Source organism: Amphibalanus amphitrite, unplaced genomic scaffold, assembly GCF_019059575.1.
Source record: "Amphibalanus amphitrite isolate SeventyFive unplaced genomic scaffold, NRLGWU_Aamphi_draft 001173F_arrow, whole genome shotgun sequence".
NCBI classification, from domain to species: Eukaryota; Metazoa; Arthropoda; class Thecostraca; order Balanomorpha; family Balanidae; genus Amphibalanus; species Amphibalanus amphitrite.
In genome coordinates, this window is record NW_024882667.1 from 62,935 (window position 1) to 77,729 (window position 14,795).

The 14,795-nt window shown below is 47.8% G+C and overlaps 2 protein-coding genes across 3 annotated transcripts; one reads left to right on the top strand and one right to left on the bottom strand.

The window, feature by feature from the left end:
- Positions 1 to 3,152: 3,152 nt before the first annotated feature.
- LOC122370851 (SCO-spondin-like) lies at positions 3,153 to 6,643 on the top strand. 2 transcript variants are annotated; one of them, XM_043346807.1, is made up of 2 exons: positions 3,153 to 3,181; positions 4,890 to 6,643. In XM_043346807.1, the coding sequence occupies exon 2, from the start codon at positions 4,972 to 4,974 to the stop codon at positions 5,677 to 5,679; it is 708 nt and encodes a 235-aa protein (XP_043202742.1). In that variant the 5' UTR covers positions 3,153 to 3,181; positions 4,890 to 4,971; the 3' UTR covers positions 5,680 to 6,643. The 2 variants fall into 2 exon arrangements, with proteins under 2 accessions (XP_043202742.1, XP_043202741.1); XM_043346806.1 differs by having other exon boundaries at positions 3,163 to 3,277.
- Positions 6,644 to 6,895: 252 nt separating this feature from the next.
- LOC122370850 (sulfotransferase 1C2-like) lies at positions 6,896 to 9,961 on the bottom strand. The gene is made up of 5 exons (XM_043346805.1): positions 9,683 to 9,961; positions 8,902 to 9,206; positions 7,825 to 8,098; positions 7,074 to 7,555; positions 6,896 to 7,023 (listed from the first exon to the last, which is right to left on the bottom strand). Exons 1-4 carry the CDS (start codon positions 9,689 to 9,691, stop codon positions 7,121 to 7,123), a joined length of 1,023 nt encoding a protein of 340 aa, XP_043202740.1. The 5' UTR covers positions 9,692 to 9,961; the 3' UTR covers positions 6,896 to 7,023; positions 7,074 to 7,120.
- Positions 9,962 to 14,795: the final 4,834 nt, after the last annotated feature.

A 14,795-nucleotide genomic window follows, 5' to 3' on the forward strand; every position in this document is an offset into this window, starting at 1 on the left:
ATGGCAACCGACGAGTGCAGAGTGCTGCAGCAGCACGCCTTGCAGCCGCGTCTGCCAGCTCATTGCCATGAACGCCAACGTGACTGGGAATCCAGCAGAACTGAACAGATTTACCCGATTGTTCTACTGACTGAAGCCGAGTTAAAATGTCTTGAACGATCGGGTCGGCTGGATTAAAACTCCGTAGGGCGAACAGGCTGCTTAGGGAGTCCGATAAAATCAAGTAAAAAGGTCCGTCCGATACCTCAATAAAACACAAAGCCTTCTCGATGGCAACAAGTTCCGATGGAAACACCGAGGCGAAAGATGGCAACGAAAATGAATGGGTATCGTCGCCAGCAACGAAAGAACAGCCCGCTCCCTCAGGTGTTTTAGAGCCGTCTGTGAATACAGGAATAAAACCATCGTAAGAGGCAAGGTGTTCCAAGGCTCGGACTCGTGCCTCTGCAGGCAGCAGCTTGCCCTTTGGAACTGCAGAAGGCGAAATGAGGAGAAACTATCTTGAAATTATAGCCGGTTGCTTAAGAGTTGACGTTTCTGTAATGGCCTGCAGTTGCACGTATGCCCATATATCAGTAGGTGGAACTATGGTCATGAGTACCCAAATATAGGAACGTTCCCATTTTTGGGAACAGAGTTCCCAAATATGGGAACGGGCGTTCCCATTTATGGGAACGGAAGGTAATTTTTCGGCCGTTCGCCCACTAAAACTCAATAGTGCATCACGTCTCAAAAAAGTGCACGCTAATTTAAGTATCTACTAAGTCTCTATAAAATTATCTTTAATCTGACCGTTGCACAAGAGAATTGACCATCGAATGATATTTTTAATGATTTTTTGAAATGACGGAATGGTGAAAACATGGGTTATACTACATTTAACTTGCAATTTTAAGGAAAATTAAGCGTTTTTTACATTTTGAGGTCAAGTATAATAATTTTCGCCTGGTTATGAAGTTTCATACTAGCGACACCAGATGCTGACATATTCAAGCGAACACGCGGACAGTCCGGGGGTAATATTGGTGACATTTGGTGTCGGGGCGCACGACCGCATGGAACGTCAGTGATTTTACCGAACTACTGTTGTAAACTCAGCTTCAGTGGTTTAAAATTATTCAGCTGTATTTTATCATCCCAGAAAGACATATTTTATTTGGATGCTAGCTGTTTAGAGTTGTTTATAAGGAGCGTCATGAGCGTGGTTTTTGTCTTCCGTGTTTCTAAGCATGATCGTTTTGGGGGAATTTCTCTTATATAGGTCGCTCTGTGTGGCTTATTTATAATTTTCATGCTGATTTCGATCATTCCTCATGCCCATCCTACCAGGCCTTTTGCCACTTACACTCATCAAGAAAGGAAAAAACTAGATTTTCATTGGGACTAGGTGTTTTGAGGGTGTAACATATTCAGCGTTCCCATTTTTGGATACTTCCTTGTGCTCGTCAACTATCGGTGATAAACAGACAGGTGCTTGACATGTCTCCACCCTCGGCGCGGACGATGGATATAGGTATGGAAGACCTTGTTGAACATCGCTGAGCGTTGTGAATTACGTAATCCTGCAGAGGGGGCGTGCCCGCTGCGAGATCGACGGGAATAAAAGCGCAGAAGACCGGGCGAAACATGCGACGGTCTTGCCGGAAAGGTCATCTGATGATTGTTGCGTTAACAATAATTTGCGGCGTTGGACGTGATGCTTGTTAATGAAAAGAGCCCCTGAAAGGCGTCGGTGAAATCGTTCCCAATTTTGGGTACGCCGTTCCCATAATAAGGAACGCTTGCAACGCCAGTGTACGAGAGCGTTCCCAAATTTGGGCTCGCGGCCCGGATGATGGACTGCTTTAGAAATAGGGGAACGATTTGAAACTACGATGGGCCTTACAATATCAAACTCTTTCCCAACATTATTGAGACAAATATCAGGCGGTTCACGATCGTTTTATATTTTTTGGACGTCATTTAACGGTTCTTTTTCTTGTTTTAAATAATGCTTACATGGCGTTCCCATATTTGGGTTTATCGTTCCCAAACATGGGAACGATAATGCGTTCCCGAAAATGGGTACGCTTGACCATAGTTCCGCCTACTGATATGGTCCAAGCTCTGCCCCCTAGAATCAATATTTTGATGCCTCCATATTTTGATTCCCGCCGCCTAGTTTGCCCAACTGATATATCAATATGGTCATCACCCCACCCACTCCAGCCGTTTATTGGCTAATCAATTTTTGGATCTTCGCCTGGTAGTTTCCCAACTCTTCACTTCATATTGAATTGATATTGATCATCATATTGAATTGCATGCAATGTTTGTGCTTCTTTACAGGTCACTCAGTGAACAAAATACCTCCCAGATGTAACTTCACAGACATAGGCGGCGGAACGGGGAGGGCACCGTGCCCCCTTGATTTTGGCATTTTAACATTAGCCCTGTGTGCGTTGCATGGAAAGAATGGGACCAAAAGTCGGCAGTGCCCACCCCCCTTAATTGAAGGTGTGCCGCTGCTACTGTTCACAGAGGGCATGGACAGAGCGAATAAAAAGGATTTGACTTACCTTATGCCAAGGCCGCCGGCCATTCGAACTTCTGGCGCAGGGCATCAGCCCCCCAATCAAGACATGCAGAGAAGACTCGTAGAGCCATCAAGAAGACGCACATTTCTCAGATCATGTTTTATAACAACTTGATAACAACCCGAGGTCTCGCAAAAGCCTATCATTTGGCAATTTCATGGCGCCCAACTCCGACGTCCGCCCTCTGCGACCTAGCAGCGCAAAAGAACGCCACCTGCTGCCACGAAATACACGTGAATCCGCGGCTGAATTGCTACCATATGAAAACTGCCATATGAAGTTTCTCCTTATCTAATACAGTTTTTCCTTTACCATTTTAATAAGTACAAAACAAAAATATAATGTATAATACCGATATTTCGAAAATATGTGTGCATTCAAGTCACATAACAAAATATAGAAGGGCTAAAATGAGGTCATGGGAATCAATATCATGAGAAGCCCATAAACATCTAAAGTGTTTTTTCTATCGTGGAAACTAAATAAAAATACCCTTACAAAGAAAGTGGATGACATATATGGGGCGCATGTCACATTTATGAGCGATGGCAAATTCGTTCAGTGGCAAATTCCGACGTTTGGTTGTTGTTGTTTTGTTGTTTTGGGTTAGGGCTCGAGGCTTGGATAAGTCGGGGTGTATTTAGGGCCTTGAGTCGGGGTTTGTGTGTTGTGGCCCCCCACTGGAGCAAATTGGTCCATGGGTTAGTTCAATACCTTCCTTGTCTCTAGATCCAATCTTTCTGGTTCGATTTCCGGACAATACACGTGACAAGTGACATTAAGGCTAATGGCTCGTTTTTGGATTCAGGATTGTCTATACATTCATCCGCCTGAGCTTGAGCTGCACTCCTCCAAATTTTGTAAGGCATTTCAAACCTTCCTGATAGCTTTGTTTTTGGCAGGGCAGGTTGAGGTTGAGGTATGGAAGGTCAAGGTCCAAGCATAGGCGCGGGAGCCGGGGGGGCAGTGGGGGCACCTTGCCCCCCCAACTCTGGGGCCGTGGGGGCGGTGCCCCCACAGCTTTGAGACGGAATACCACACTTTTTTTGCAAATGTTTTCTTTTTTTGTTGAAAAAGCCGAGGGGTGAAAAATAAGTGGCCTAAAACCGGTGAGAAAACTAGATTTGGGGGTACCCTAGGTTGATCTCTATTATGGTGTGCCCCCCCAGTTGGAAAGTAGTTCCCGCGCCCCTGGGTCCAAGGCTCTTGCGTTGTCTGCCTCACCCATACTGTTTTGTATCATTCTGCTTTTAGATTAACCAAAATGGCAAAAAATTGGCTGTCAACATGCATCGAGAAATTTGGCAGCTGGCAGTGCTGAAGAATTTTTAGGCCGCCATATGTGAAATTCAGCATGTGTGAGATTACACTGGAGCTGGATTTGCTCCAATCCAGCCACTATGCTGGACATATTATTCTGCATAGCTTGTTTTTTCAGTCTTGGCTGGTCAGTGGTCTCTTGGTGCCTGGTGGTAAGAGCCCAAGTTCAAGTCACTCCGGTGCTTGAGATATGATCATAGGCGGCGGAACGGGGAGAGCACCGAGGCACTGTGCTCCCCTTTGAGTTCAGCATTTTAACATTAGCCTTATGGGCATTGCATGGAAAGAATGGGACCAAAAGTCAGCACTCAGTGACCCCCCCCCCCCTTAATTGAAGGTGTTCCGCTGCTACTGGATATGATGCTTTCATTGGTGTTGATGGGGATGGTCTGACTCAGGCTGATGGGAGCAGCTCAAGCTGCAAGCCGTTGAAGTCAGTGGAGTGGGCCAGCCACCAGGCAGTGTCTGGCCATGCCTGCTGTGGCATTCGACTTGTCCTACTCTCTGGCCTGTCCCTACCAGATGGAATAAGCCTATGTGAAATGCTCTGTGTAGCTGAGCTCTGGGTTTATCTATCCATCTATCCATGTATTCCAACATGGCGCCTAGTTTTATTTTTATGTTTTTATTTTTTATTTTCTAAGAAGTAAGAGCAGGCTGCTTATTATTAGCATACAGTTTAGCTCAATTTTCATGCACATTCAAATTTAAGATGGTAACAGTTTCCTTTCACTCATCCATACCTATCTCTAATTTCTTATCAAATGTCACGGACAGGGGTATGCCAAATTTGTCATCTCAAATATTGACCTTAAACATCTGCAATTAGGGTGCCCTAAAGTTGATTAGAATTGCATGGTGCTGTCAATGCAACTGCTGCCATTTTCATTTACTGTTAATGTTTCATTCGATAATGTTTCATTCATTCGATTTCAGAGAGTGTGTTCTGATAACCTTTTTCATTTACATATTACTCTGTTTCCCCTTACTCAGGCCGCAGTATGTACCGCTGAACCACTGCTGTTGTCGACCGAGTCTCTGCACCTCTGCCGGCCGATGATGCCCGCCTAGCGCCATGGCGTGGAACTGGTACCGGTGCTACGTGCGCTGGCGGCACGGTGCTCGCCGCCTGCCGCGCCGCCTCCTGCTGACTGTGGTGTGCGTGCCGCTGCTGCTCGCCGCGCTGGTGTTCTTCCGACTACGCGCCGACCCGGTCTCGGCGCCGCTCGGGCAGCGCAAATACGAGCGGGCGCTGGCGCTGAGAGACCCGCCGCCGGTGCAGGAGGCGCATGGAGACGATCGGAACAGACGGCGGGCCCCGCCCGAGCCTGTGAAGGCGGTCCCGCCTGAGCTCTTGAGGCCGGCCGCGCCCGAGCCTGTGAAGGCAGCCCCTCTACACGGCGGAGTGGAGGCGGAGATCCAGCCGCCAGCCGCGAAGCCTCCCGACGTTCCAGTCGGCGTGAGACCGGAAGTAGCGACCCTCTACCGGCTGCCCGAGTTCACCTGTCTTCGCAGTGGCGAGGTGCTGCCGCGGTCGCGCATCAATGACGACTACTGCGACTGTGCCGACGCCACGGACGAGCCCGGCACGGCGGCGTGCGCGCACGGCTCGTTTCACTGTCATGGCGTCGACATCCCGTCCAGCCGCGTCAGGGACGGTGTGTGCGACTGCTGCGACGGGTCGGACGAGGTCGGTGGGCCGACGCCCGCCTTCCGCCAGCCTCCAGAGGTACAGCGGAGGCTGGGCCGCTACCAGCCGCCGTGTCCCAACACGTGCAGGTAGGACTTCTGGGACACTTGGCGGCGGTCGTTGTGAACGCAAAGTTTGTGAGTCGTCCGCTAGTTCTGTATGGCGTGGTGGCACGGAGCGAAAGGGTAGGCGAACGTTGGGCTTCCAATGGCATGAACTGCTGGAGTGGAATTCGAATTTCCATGGGCATGGAAGGATTCACGGAAGGCGTTTTTTCAAACTGCTGGTTATTAGGCACTGCTGGGAAGAGATGTGATATGTGGCGAACTGTTTCTAGCATGAAAGCCGACCCCTTTGAGCGTAAACGACTGTTCCGGTGTAAAGTTACACGTAGAAGTGCAAGCATAATTGTGTAAGTTATAGGATATGAGCGACTGATCAGTGTAACACTATGTGTATACACTCACTCGTCAAGAGGCTACTACCGCAGCATAGCTCTGCGGTTGTTGTTTATCGTCTGTTGGTTTAGCACTTGCGTCATAGTTGAACCACCTACTCCTCTCGTGGCATTCGGCATCCAGGATATTGGCTATCAAGGTCGAGGGATGCTGACGATAACTATGGGATGCCAACTTCCCTCGAGTGTTTTAGCGAACTGTCTCATGCGAGGCTGTGCTAATGTTTGTATAAATAGTCTTATAACGGTGTTTGCTAGTTATGCTCAGGAGATGTTGTTTCTTTTGTACCAAAGGTTGTGACGAATTCATTGTAACACAGTTACCTCCTCTTATGCATTCCAAGTTTTGCTGGTTTGATTTGCCTGAATTTTGCGATGCCTACTATTTTAGCGGTGGACGCCAATGATCATCGCAGTCTGGGCGCCCTAAACCCCAAATCATACTACTATTTTGACGGAGAAATTTTGTGCAGCTGTTAAGGCGTAGGTATTTCCCGCTCTAGACGGAGGTCAACTTGTCCTGCATAGTTAGATCTGCGAAGCACACAGTGTGTGTATATTTGTGGAACGCAATATACTGGAGTGTTTACGCCGTGAATAGAATTGCCTCTGATATGTGCGGGCTGATCCAAATTGTGGGCGTTATACCGGATGCGGACACCTACGCTGCATCATACACAGGCTACTATTACGAATATAGACCCGGGGGTATTGTTTCTGAGTTATTTCTGGCAATATTTGTCGTTCGTTCACCAGCTTTGTCCCAGTTTTCCATGTAGTCGCCCATGTAGTTTCCATGTAGTTCCAACTGTCGCAGTGCAGCCGTATGCTACATCAGGTATTGACAATTTCCAGTTGCCGCGCCCAAAATGGCGATCATGCTATATTATATTCATTTCGGCTATCACATGACAAAGCCTCACTGGAGAGAATTTACCAATTTTTACAGCGCACCCCTAAACCCTTTCCAAGCCTTTGGGTTTTGTGACAAAACCCAGGTACAAAACCCAGGTACAGTCGTGGACAAAACTTTTGTCCACGATTGTACCACGTTGGAAGCCTCTGGGTCCGGTCGAGTCAATCTTGCGTGTCCAGCTCCATGGTGAACCTGAGGTCAGTTCCCTTCAGCTTGTCTTCGAGCCAGCGGTCGAACTTGTCGTTCATCTCGGCTGTGAAAGCGCCCTTCCAATCGCCCGTCTTGCCCTTCCTGATGAAGTCGGTTCTGTCAGTGTACGCCACGCCATCCTGTTTTAGGTTCTCTCGGTTGACGTAGGGGTTCTTCTTGAAGTTGTCGATGTGCAGGTGCTCGGCCAGCTTGGTCACCTGTTCTTCAGAGAAATCCTTTCCCAGGAACTTGGCCACCTTGCGGATCTGCGATTTGAGATCGCGTTTCATGTCCTCGTAGAAGAGGAAGCAGAGGTTGGGGTGGGGACGCAGGTTCCAGGCCTCTATCATGTGCTCCACGCAGGGAAGATCGGTAATGTTGCCATCCATGAAGTACTGCAGGAACAGCTGCCGAGAAAAAAAAGCATTCCACTTTGTTAGTCGCCGGAAACTGGTGCTTTAGTTTTTACCCCATGGACGCTGTCACGCTGCTGAGCTGATGCTCTGAAACGTTAAGACATGGACATTCTCTTTGACAACAGTCAACACCTGTCTAAAAAGTGAAATAGTTCCTCGTGACCCTACATCAGTTAGCAGACGCCAGATGTCTCTTCCGTTTACAACCAATGATTATAGTTCCCGGATGATATGCAGCGCATAAACACCCGTCAACCCACCTCGAAGTCGCCCTCGAAGTCGTAGCAGTAGAAGAAGCGGCTGTGGTGGTAGAGGGACACGCAGAGGTCCTTGGGATTCCTGGCCACGTAGACCACCCGGCAGGTCTCCAGCAGCTGCGGCCGGTACATGGACAGTGGCAGGTGGCACTTGACGTAGCGCGGCGCCGGTCGGTGTGGGTCGCCGGTCAGCGCGCTGAAGTCATCCGTCGGACCGCGGAACCAGCGGGGCATGTCGTCCTTGTCGATCACGGTCACAAAGTCGGGAAAGTTCCACCTGGGAAGGCATTCGGGCTGGATGAAGAAGAACGCTGTAAACGCCTTTCCATCGAACCCGGAAACGTCTTTACAAATTTATCATCAGTATTTCGATACCATAGTGATTTTATCGTGGACGGAAGCTTCAACTGATCGTTAGGTGGTACGGGCGGACATCGATAGCAGCGCCTCTATCGGTCACTGGGGAAAGCTGGGCTGTAGGCGACGATATACCGGCTGAGTTGTCACACGTTGAATAGGTTTATAGCCATCCGTCTTGTGAAAAGGTTGAACTTTTGCCTTTAATATTTCTACAGGCAATTTTAGAAGTGTCTTCACATGGATTACAAAACCGTTTAGATTATTGTATTCACATCAAGCCTTTCCTATTGTTCTTGATGGTGCGGGAACTATTTCTAATTAGTGTTTCTAGCTTAGTAAAAGAGCATACTGTGCAAACGATGAAAAAAGCATAAATGGAAGATTTTAAATGCAATTTTCTCTAACAATTATTGGTAAATTCTCTACATATCAAGGAAAAGGTGCATGCTATTTGATAATTTAAAGTTCTTGGGGCTAGTTGTTTTCTTCTTTTCTTACGTCGCCCCAATGGCCGCGAATACACTTGTGATAACGCCTATCGTTTGGTATGAACATAGACCTCTGTACACCGGTGTACAGAGGTCTATGGTATGAAAAATCTACTTGAAAGTTGAAGTTACTTGAAAAATCTACTTGACGGGAATGCAACCATTTCCGGTTTTTATGAGCGGCGGGCGGGCCTCTGCATGGCCCCCTCGGCAGTGACTTCTCAACTCCTACCTGTCTGGCATCAGTGGTGATTTGGCTCCTTCATAATCCAGATCGTTGGCGATAAGCCACACCATTTCCTGGCTCCAGGTGGTTCCGCACTTTGGCGGCGTCACCAGCCAAACGTCACGTGGATCCAGCGGGTAGTTGAATATGCCATCCAGCTCTTGTTCCGTGGTCGTGGCGGACACCTTGTAGCCCCAGTGGTTGCAGCTGACAAGGCCGTTGGGGAAGCCCCTGAAGTCGCTGGCGATTCTCTTCTGGATGTCGTCTGGCAGGGGAATCATCTTGAACGGCAGCTGCTGACTCTTCGACATCTGGAGTGAAGATTAGGTAGTGGAAAGGGATGTGGTCATAGAGATCTTACATGATGTGGTAGGTTGGGACTCACTCCCGAGAGAGACATTAGGAAACTATTTAAAAACAATACACCTTTACGTTACAAAAGCTACGAAAAGTCGGTTCAGGTTTTGAGCTAAAAGAATGTAGCAAGCCGCGCTTTAGGTATATTCTGTAGGTATACGCTTTTATAGATATACACTTCAGGTTATTACACCCAAGACACCCCACCATTGACATCCTGCACTCGTTATGGACTGCAAAAGCCAAAAGGCTCGCCTTTCATCGAGCAACGCGTTATTATTCGTACGCTCCGTCGATCTTATTTTACAGAGGCTGAAAGTATTCAATAAGTCGTCTTGTAAAGCGTTAGCTAGAAACACTCCTTATTGGAATCATGCGCCTCTGTGTGTTCATTCATGCTATTGACTATCTCAACACCCAATTGGCTCACCTTGAACATATAACCAATCACGGTATCCCACGGCTGCGTTCTCGAATAGATCACCGACAGCGAATAGACCTGGAGACGAATAGATCAGCGACAACGAGTAGATCTAACAACACTGGCACCAGTCACAGTGAGCACTCTGCACTCCCGCGCCAGTCCTATACACGGATAGCTCTAATTGGTGAATGAATACTGCGCACCGCACCCCGCGCTATACACGTTACAACACAAACTGCACACAGTGCACGAGAGCGCCCACAGCCGAGTTGCCGAGTCGCCTGGGCCTGGCGGGTTACGTCACCAGTAAAAACAGGACCGCTCTCTGGTGCAGCGTGCCGGCACGGGTGTATGGAGCCTCTGACTGACCGACGCGGCGGCGTGGTGGTAACGGCACTGCTGGGCGAGTGGCCGGACAGGAAGGGAATCTGAAAACAGCTGCGATAAAATATGGATATGATGTCAATTTTACAACACTCCTTCTTCATGAAACATTCAACTTAGGTTCGTCAAAATATTAGATAACGAATTAAATCATCATGGCAGAATTATACGTTGAACAAACTAGGTATTCACTGAAAAAACTTACTCCCATTTTCTAATTTTAGAATGCCAAAAAGCACTCCTGCAATCGAATAATTTTATGACCTGGCATAAGCGCCTAAAATGGGGAGTTTTGGGGAATAAAACTAGCGTATAGAATATATTTAGTATCCGAACGCTTATATTATTCGTGCTAGGGAGTAATTTTATGACGGAGGATAAAAGTATGCTATCTTTGGATAAAATTACACCAGATGATAATTTTATTAACTTAATACTAAAATTACTCCCATTCGGGGAATAATATTGCCATGCCAAAAAGCACTCCTTTTTTCGATAATTTTACCCCGGAGTAACTCCCCGGTAAAATCAAGCCCCGGTGTAAAAGTAGGTACCACCCCTGATAATGCGGGGTGATGTGATAATATTATGACCAAGTGTAAAATAAGGAATGCATTTAAACAATGTATTGAAACACCAACAATTGATTAACGAATGGTACCTGAGCATCAGCAGGTACATCTTAATTTGGACGCACTTCCAGTGATGGCGCACTGCGGCCGACAGGGACGTAATTTTGCTTCCTAGTTGAGAAGCGGCGTCTCAACTGCAGGGAGGCAAAACTTCGTCTCTGCCGGCCGCAATGCGAAATCACTGCGGGAAGGACGTTCAAGGTCACAACTCACAAGGGCGTTATGGTTAACCCGCGCCCGGCTGGGGGTCCTGGATTTCCACGCCCTGCTGGGGGGGGGGGGTGTTTGAACACCCCCCTTCTAACTCGGCTCCTGGGCCACGTAGCGATACGCGGAAGGCGGCGATCGAAAGAGCGTCAAAAATAATGACGAAATCACTTCGGTCAATTTTTTGGTCAGGTCAAAGGTCAGGTCACCAGAGGTCATTGAAGGCAAAATTTCGCCGATTTCCAGGTCGAATGTCGAAAATTTCCAAGAAGCCAACGCATAACTCGGGAACCAATAGAGCTACAGCGCCGCGGAAAAGCGCATTCGATAGCCCTATTAACGCCCTTTCTGAGTAATTCTCTCAGATTTGACCTAACGTCAACGGTTTTGCCTGCAGGGGGTAAAAACTGCAAAAATAGCCGATTTTTTCGGAAACAGTTTTTCTGCAATAACTTTTGACCCAAGCCTTGTACGAGCTTACTTTTACCGGCATCGTGTTCCTCTCGTCAAGACGCATCGAATGAACTATAACTTGACCTTGAAAGGTCAACTTGAAAATTTGACCTCAGGTCAAGGTCATGACCTGACCGGAAAGGGTCATGTTGCATATCAGTCGATCCGTATCGTCGAGCTGAACACATCTAAGGTGTTTTCATCGCTCTAGCATGCCTCTATCAAAAGTTATTTGCGAAAAACTGTTAGATACCATTCATGACCTAAGATGACCTCAGGGCATAAACAGGGGTCACGGACACCATTTTCATGTTCAGTGTGTCTAAACCACTTGTAATTCAGTGTTTGGGAGTGTTTATAATGTCTTTCGTCCAAAAGAGACGCATTTCAATTTTCTCCCATTGACTTATAATGGGGAGGTCGCAAAATTGACCTGACCTTAGGTCATCGATATCAAAATTCTGAGATATACATTTTATACATGCTATTGCTCTTAGCAATCGCTGAAAGTTTCAAAGCGATCGGTCACTCGGTGTAGCTATGACAGACATTGAAACTTTTTATGAGGTGAGGTCACTTCAAGTGACCTGGTGACCTGACCTTGAATGACCTTGGTCTGAAATTTTCACAACATGTGTAGAATTGATGCATGATAAGGTGTACCAAAAACGGCGGCGCTCCGCGCCGCCGTTTTTGAGATATTCGCGAAAAACCACAAGGGGGGGTGTTCAAACACCCCCCCCCCCCAGCAGGGCGCGGGTTAACACTGAGGCTAACGAATAACATCTGCGCACAGAACCACCGCCACGGATGGCAGATAAAACGAGCGTGTATGGTTAACACTGAGGCTAACGAATAACATCTGCGCACAGAACCACCGCCACGGATGGCAGATAAAACGAGCGTGTATGGTTAACACTGAGGCTTACGAATAACATCTGCGCAAAGAACCACCGCCACGGATGGCAGATAAAACGAGCGTGTATGGTTAACACTGAGGCTAACGAATAACATCTGCGCACAGAACCACCGCCACGGATGGCAGATAAAACGAGCGTCAAGCGTGTATGGTTAACACTGAGGCTAACGAATAACATCTGCGCACAGAACCACCGCCACGGATGGCAGATAAAACGAGCGTGTATGGTTAACACTGAGGCTAACGAATAACATCTGCGCACAGAACCACCGCCACGGATGGCATATAAAACGAGCGTGATCTGGGCTATGAAAGACGTACTGAGACTCATTGGCGTACTGAGACCGCCGCAGCTGAATTAGTCATAATACAGAGGCTCCAGTAGTGTGAGCCACACGTTGCGAGTCACTTGAGCCACAGGTGAGCCACAAGTCACGAGTCACTTGAACCACAGGTGAGCCACAGGTTGCCAGTCATTCGAGTGGGCATCTCCGATGCTGGTTCTACACTACCTGGGTAACCTCCCACACCTTCTGTGATAAGCCAGATAGGTTTACTTTACATCGAATCCCACACTCCGGTAAAGAATCTCGAACAGGGCCCTGCAGGGCCCCGTGAACTTTGTGTAGAAGACAGCGTGGGCGGCCGTCATTAGGGCCACGGTCTCCAACCTGGTGGCCGGCAGTTGGCAGACCACCACACCGTCCACCGATAGTTCCTCACCTGCCTGACAGTGACGAACCCCGTTTCTCGGATCCGCCAAGGTGCCAATGGTTGTTCCACAACCATAGGCAAGTAGAGCTAGCAGCTCGTCGTCTGCCGTGAAAAAGAATATTGCAGTCAGTTGGCATCAATGCATATCGTACAAATAAACGCCCTAGGAGAGAAATACAATACAATACAATACAATACAATTTTATTAGGTCCCTCCATTACATGGGTTTTGTGGTGACCACGTCGTATACATGCGAAAACACATCTGGATAAAACACTGCAGTAAAACCGGATAGAAGTGAAACCACAGAGTAAAATACACATCTAAGACATCTTCCGGTACACTAACCAGTCGACCACACCTACTGTTGACGCGCTCCTGAGGACTCGTTCCAGTGCTGGCTGGCGCGAAACAAAAATCCACGACGGCCGAACTCGGTTCGGACCCGGGGCAGACGCAGCTGTCCCCGCTCGGTCGCACGCGTGGTGCGAGCTGACTCGTCGGAGCTGAGCACCAACTTGCTCCGCAGGATTTGTGGTGCACTGTCCGAAGTAAGTAGGCGACTAACCACAGCTACGTCACTGTCACGAATCAAGTCGTCCACACACTTCCAACCCAGCTCGTTAAGCACAGGAGGACATTTGACAGATGTTGGGCCAGGTCGTTGGTGAAAAGCAAATACAGGCTCGGTCCCAAAATGGACCCCTGTATCACGCCGTGCGTCACGCTCAGCGGACACGACCCGATAGCCTGACTGCGCCCACTCAACCAGTCAGAAAACCAGTCAGTTCGACCAGCCAGAAAACCAGTCAGAAACAAGGAACCGCGTTCGTACAGTAGCTGGCTATGCCATCTACAGTATCTGGCGACGATTCTTCGCTTCTTCCTGAATTCTTTTCACTCTCAAAATCGTAGTACGATGCGTAGTACGTTTGCGTAGTCATGCGATACACTCTTACAACTAAACGTGGTGCATAATTACAAAATAATTATACGTCGTTAAAATATTTCAGTGAAATAAGAAATTAGTACCCGATGTTCCGCTGTCATGGTTAAGTATGGAGTGCAAGTAGGTATCAAACTGCATGTAACTGTGGTATATTTGGAGACAATAAAGACAACCATGAATGGAGACAACCTGAATGGAGACAACCATGACATATCACTAGAGTTAAACAACACTTTTTGACTAATAGCAAAACCAACGACGATTGGCTGTCCAAAGGTGAGGTACAACATGTTGTCCCGCCCGTCGTTAAAGTGCCACCTTTTTACGGTTTTCGGTTTAAAACGGTTTTCAGTAGACCTGACCCACCTATGACCTACCCTGAAGTTCGTTTCCCGAAATTCGTCCTAGTTTTCGAGATATTCGCATTCGAACTTCACATTGATGCCATCACAAAAAGTGTGGGAGATGGGATTTTAACATGGTAATGTTACATTCCCATATTCCACACATTTGTGATGACTTTAATCTGAAGTCCAATCGCGGATATCTTGAAAACTAGGCCGAATTTCGGGAAACAGACTTCAGGGTAGGTCATAGGTGGGTTAGGTCTAGTGAAAACCGTTTTGTGTAAAAAAGGTGGCAGTCTTCCTTTAAGCCAAAAAAAAAATCATCAAGAAAATAAACAGTTGTCCTGCCCTCTGCTATTAATGTATTACGCCATTGGGATATGTGAAACGTCATTTCTCCATCGTGCAGGAAGAAGCATGCGTGGGAAATACCTTCCTACACTTGGCCTTGGCTAATGTTTTGGCCTGACCTCGTATTTATCGAAAATACCTCGGGCCTAACTTTACATTCGC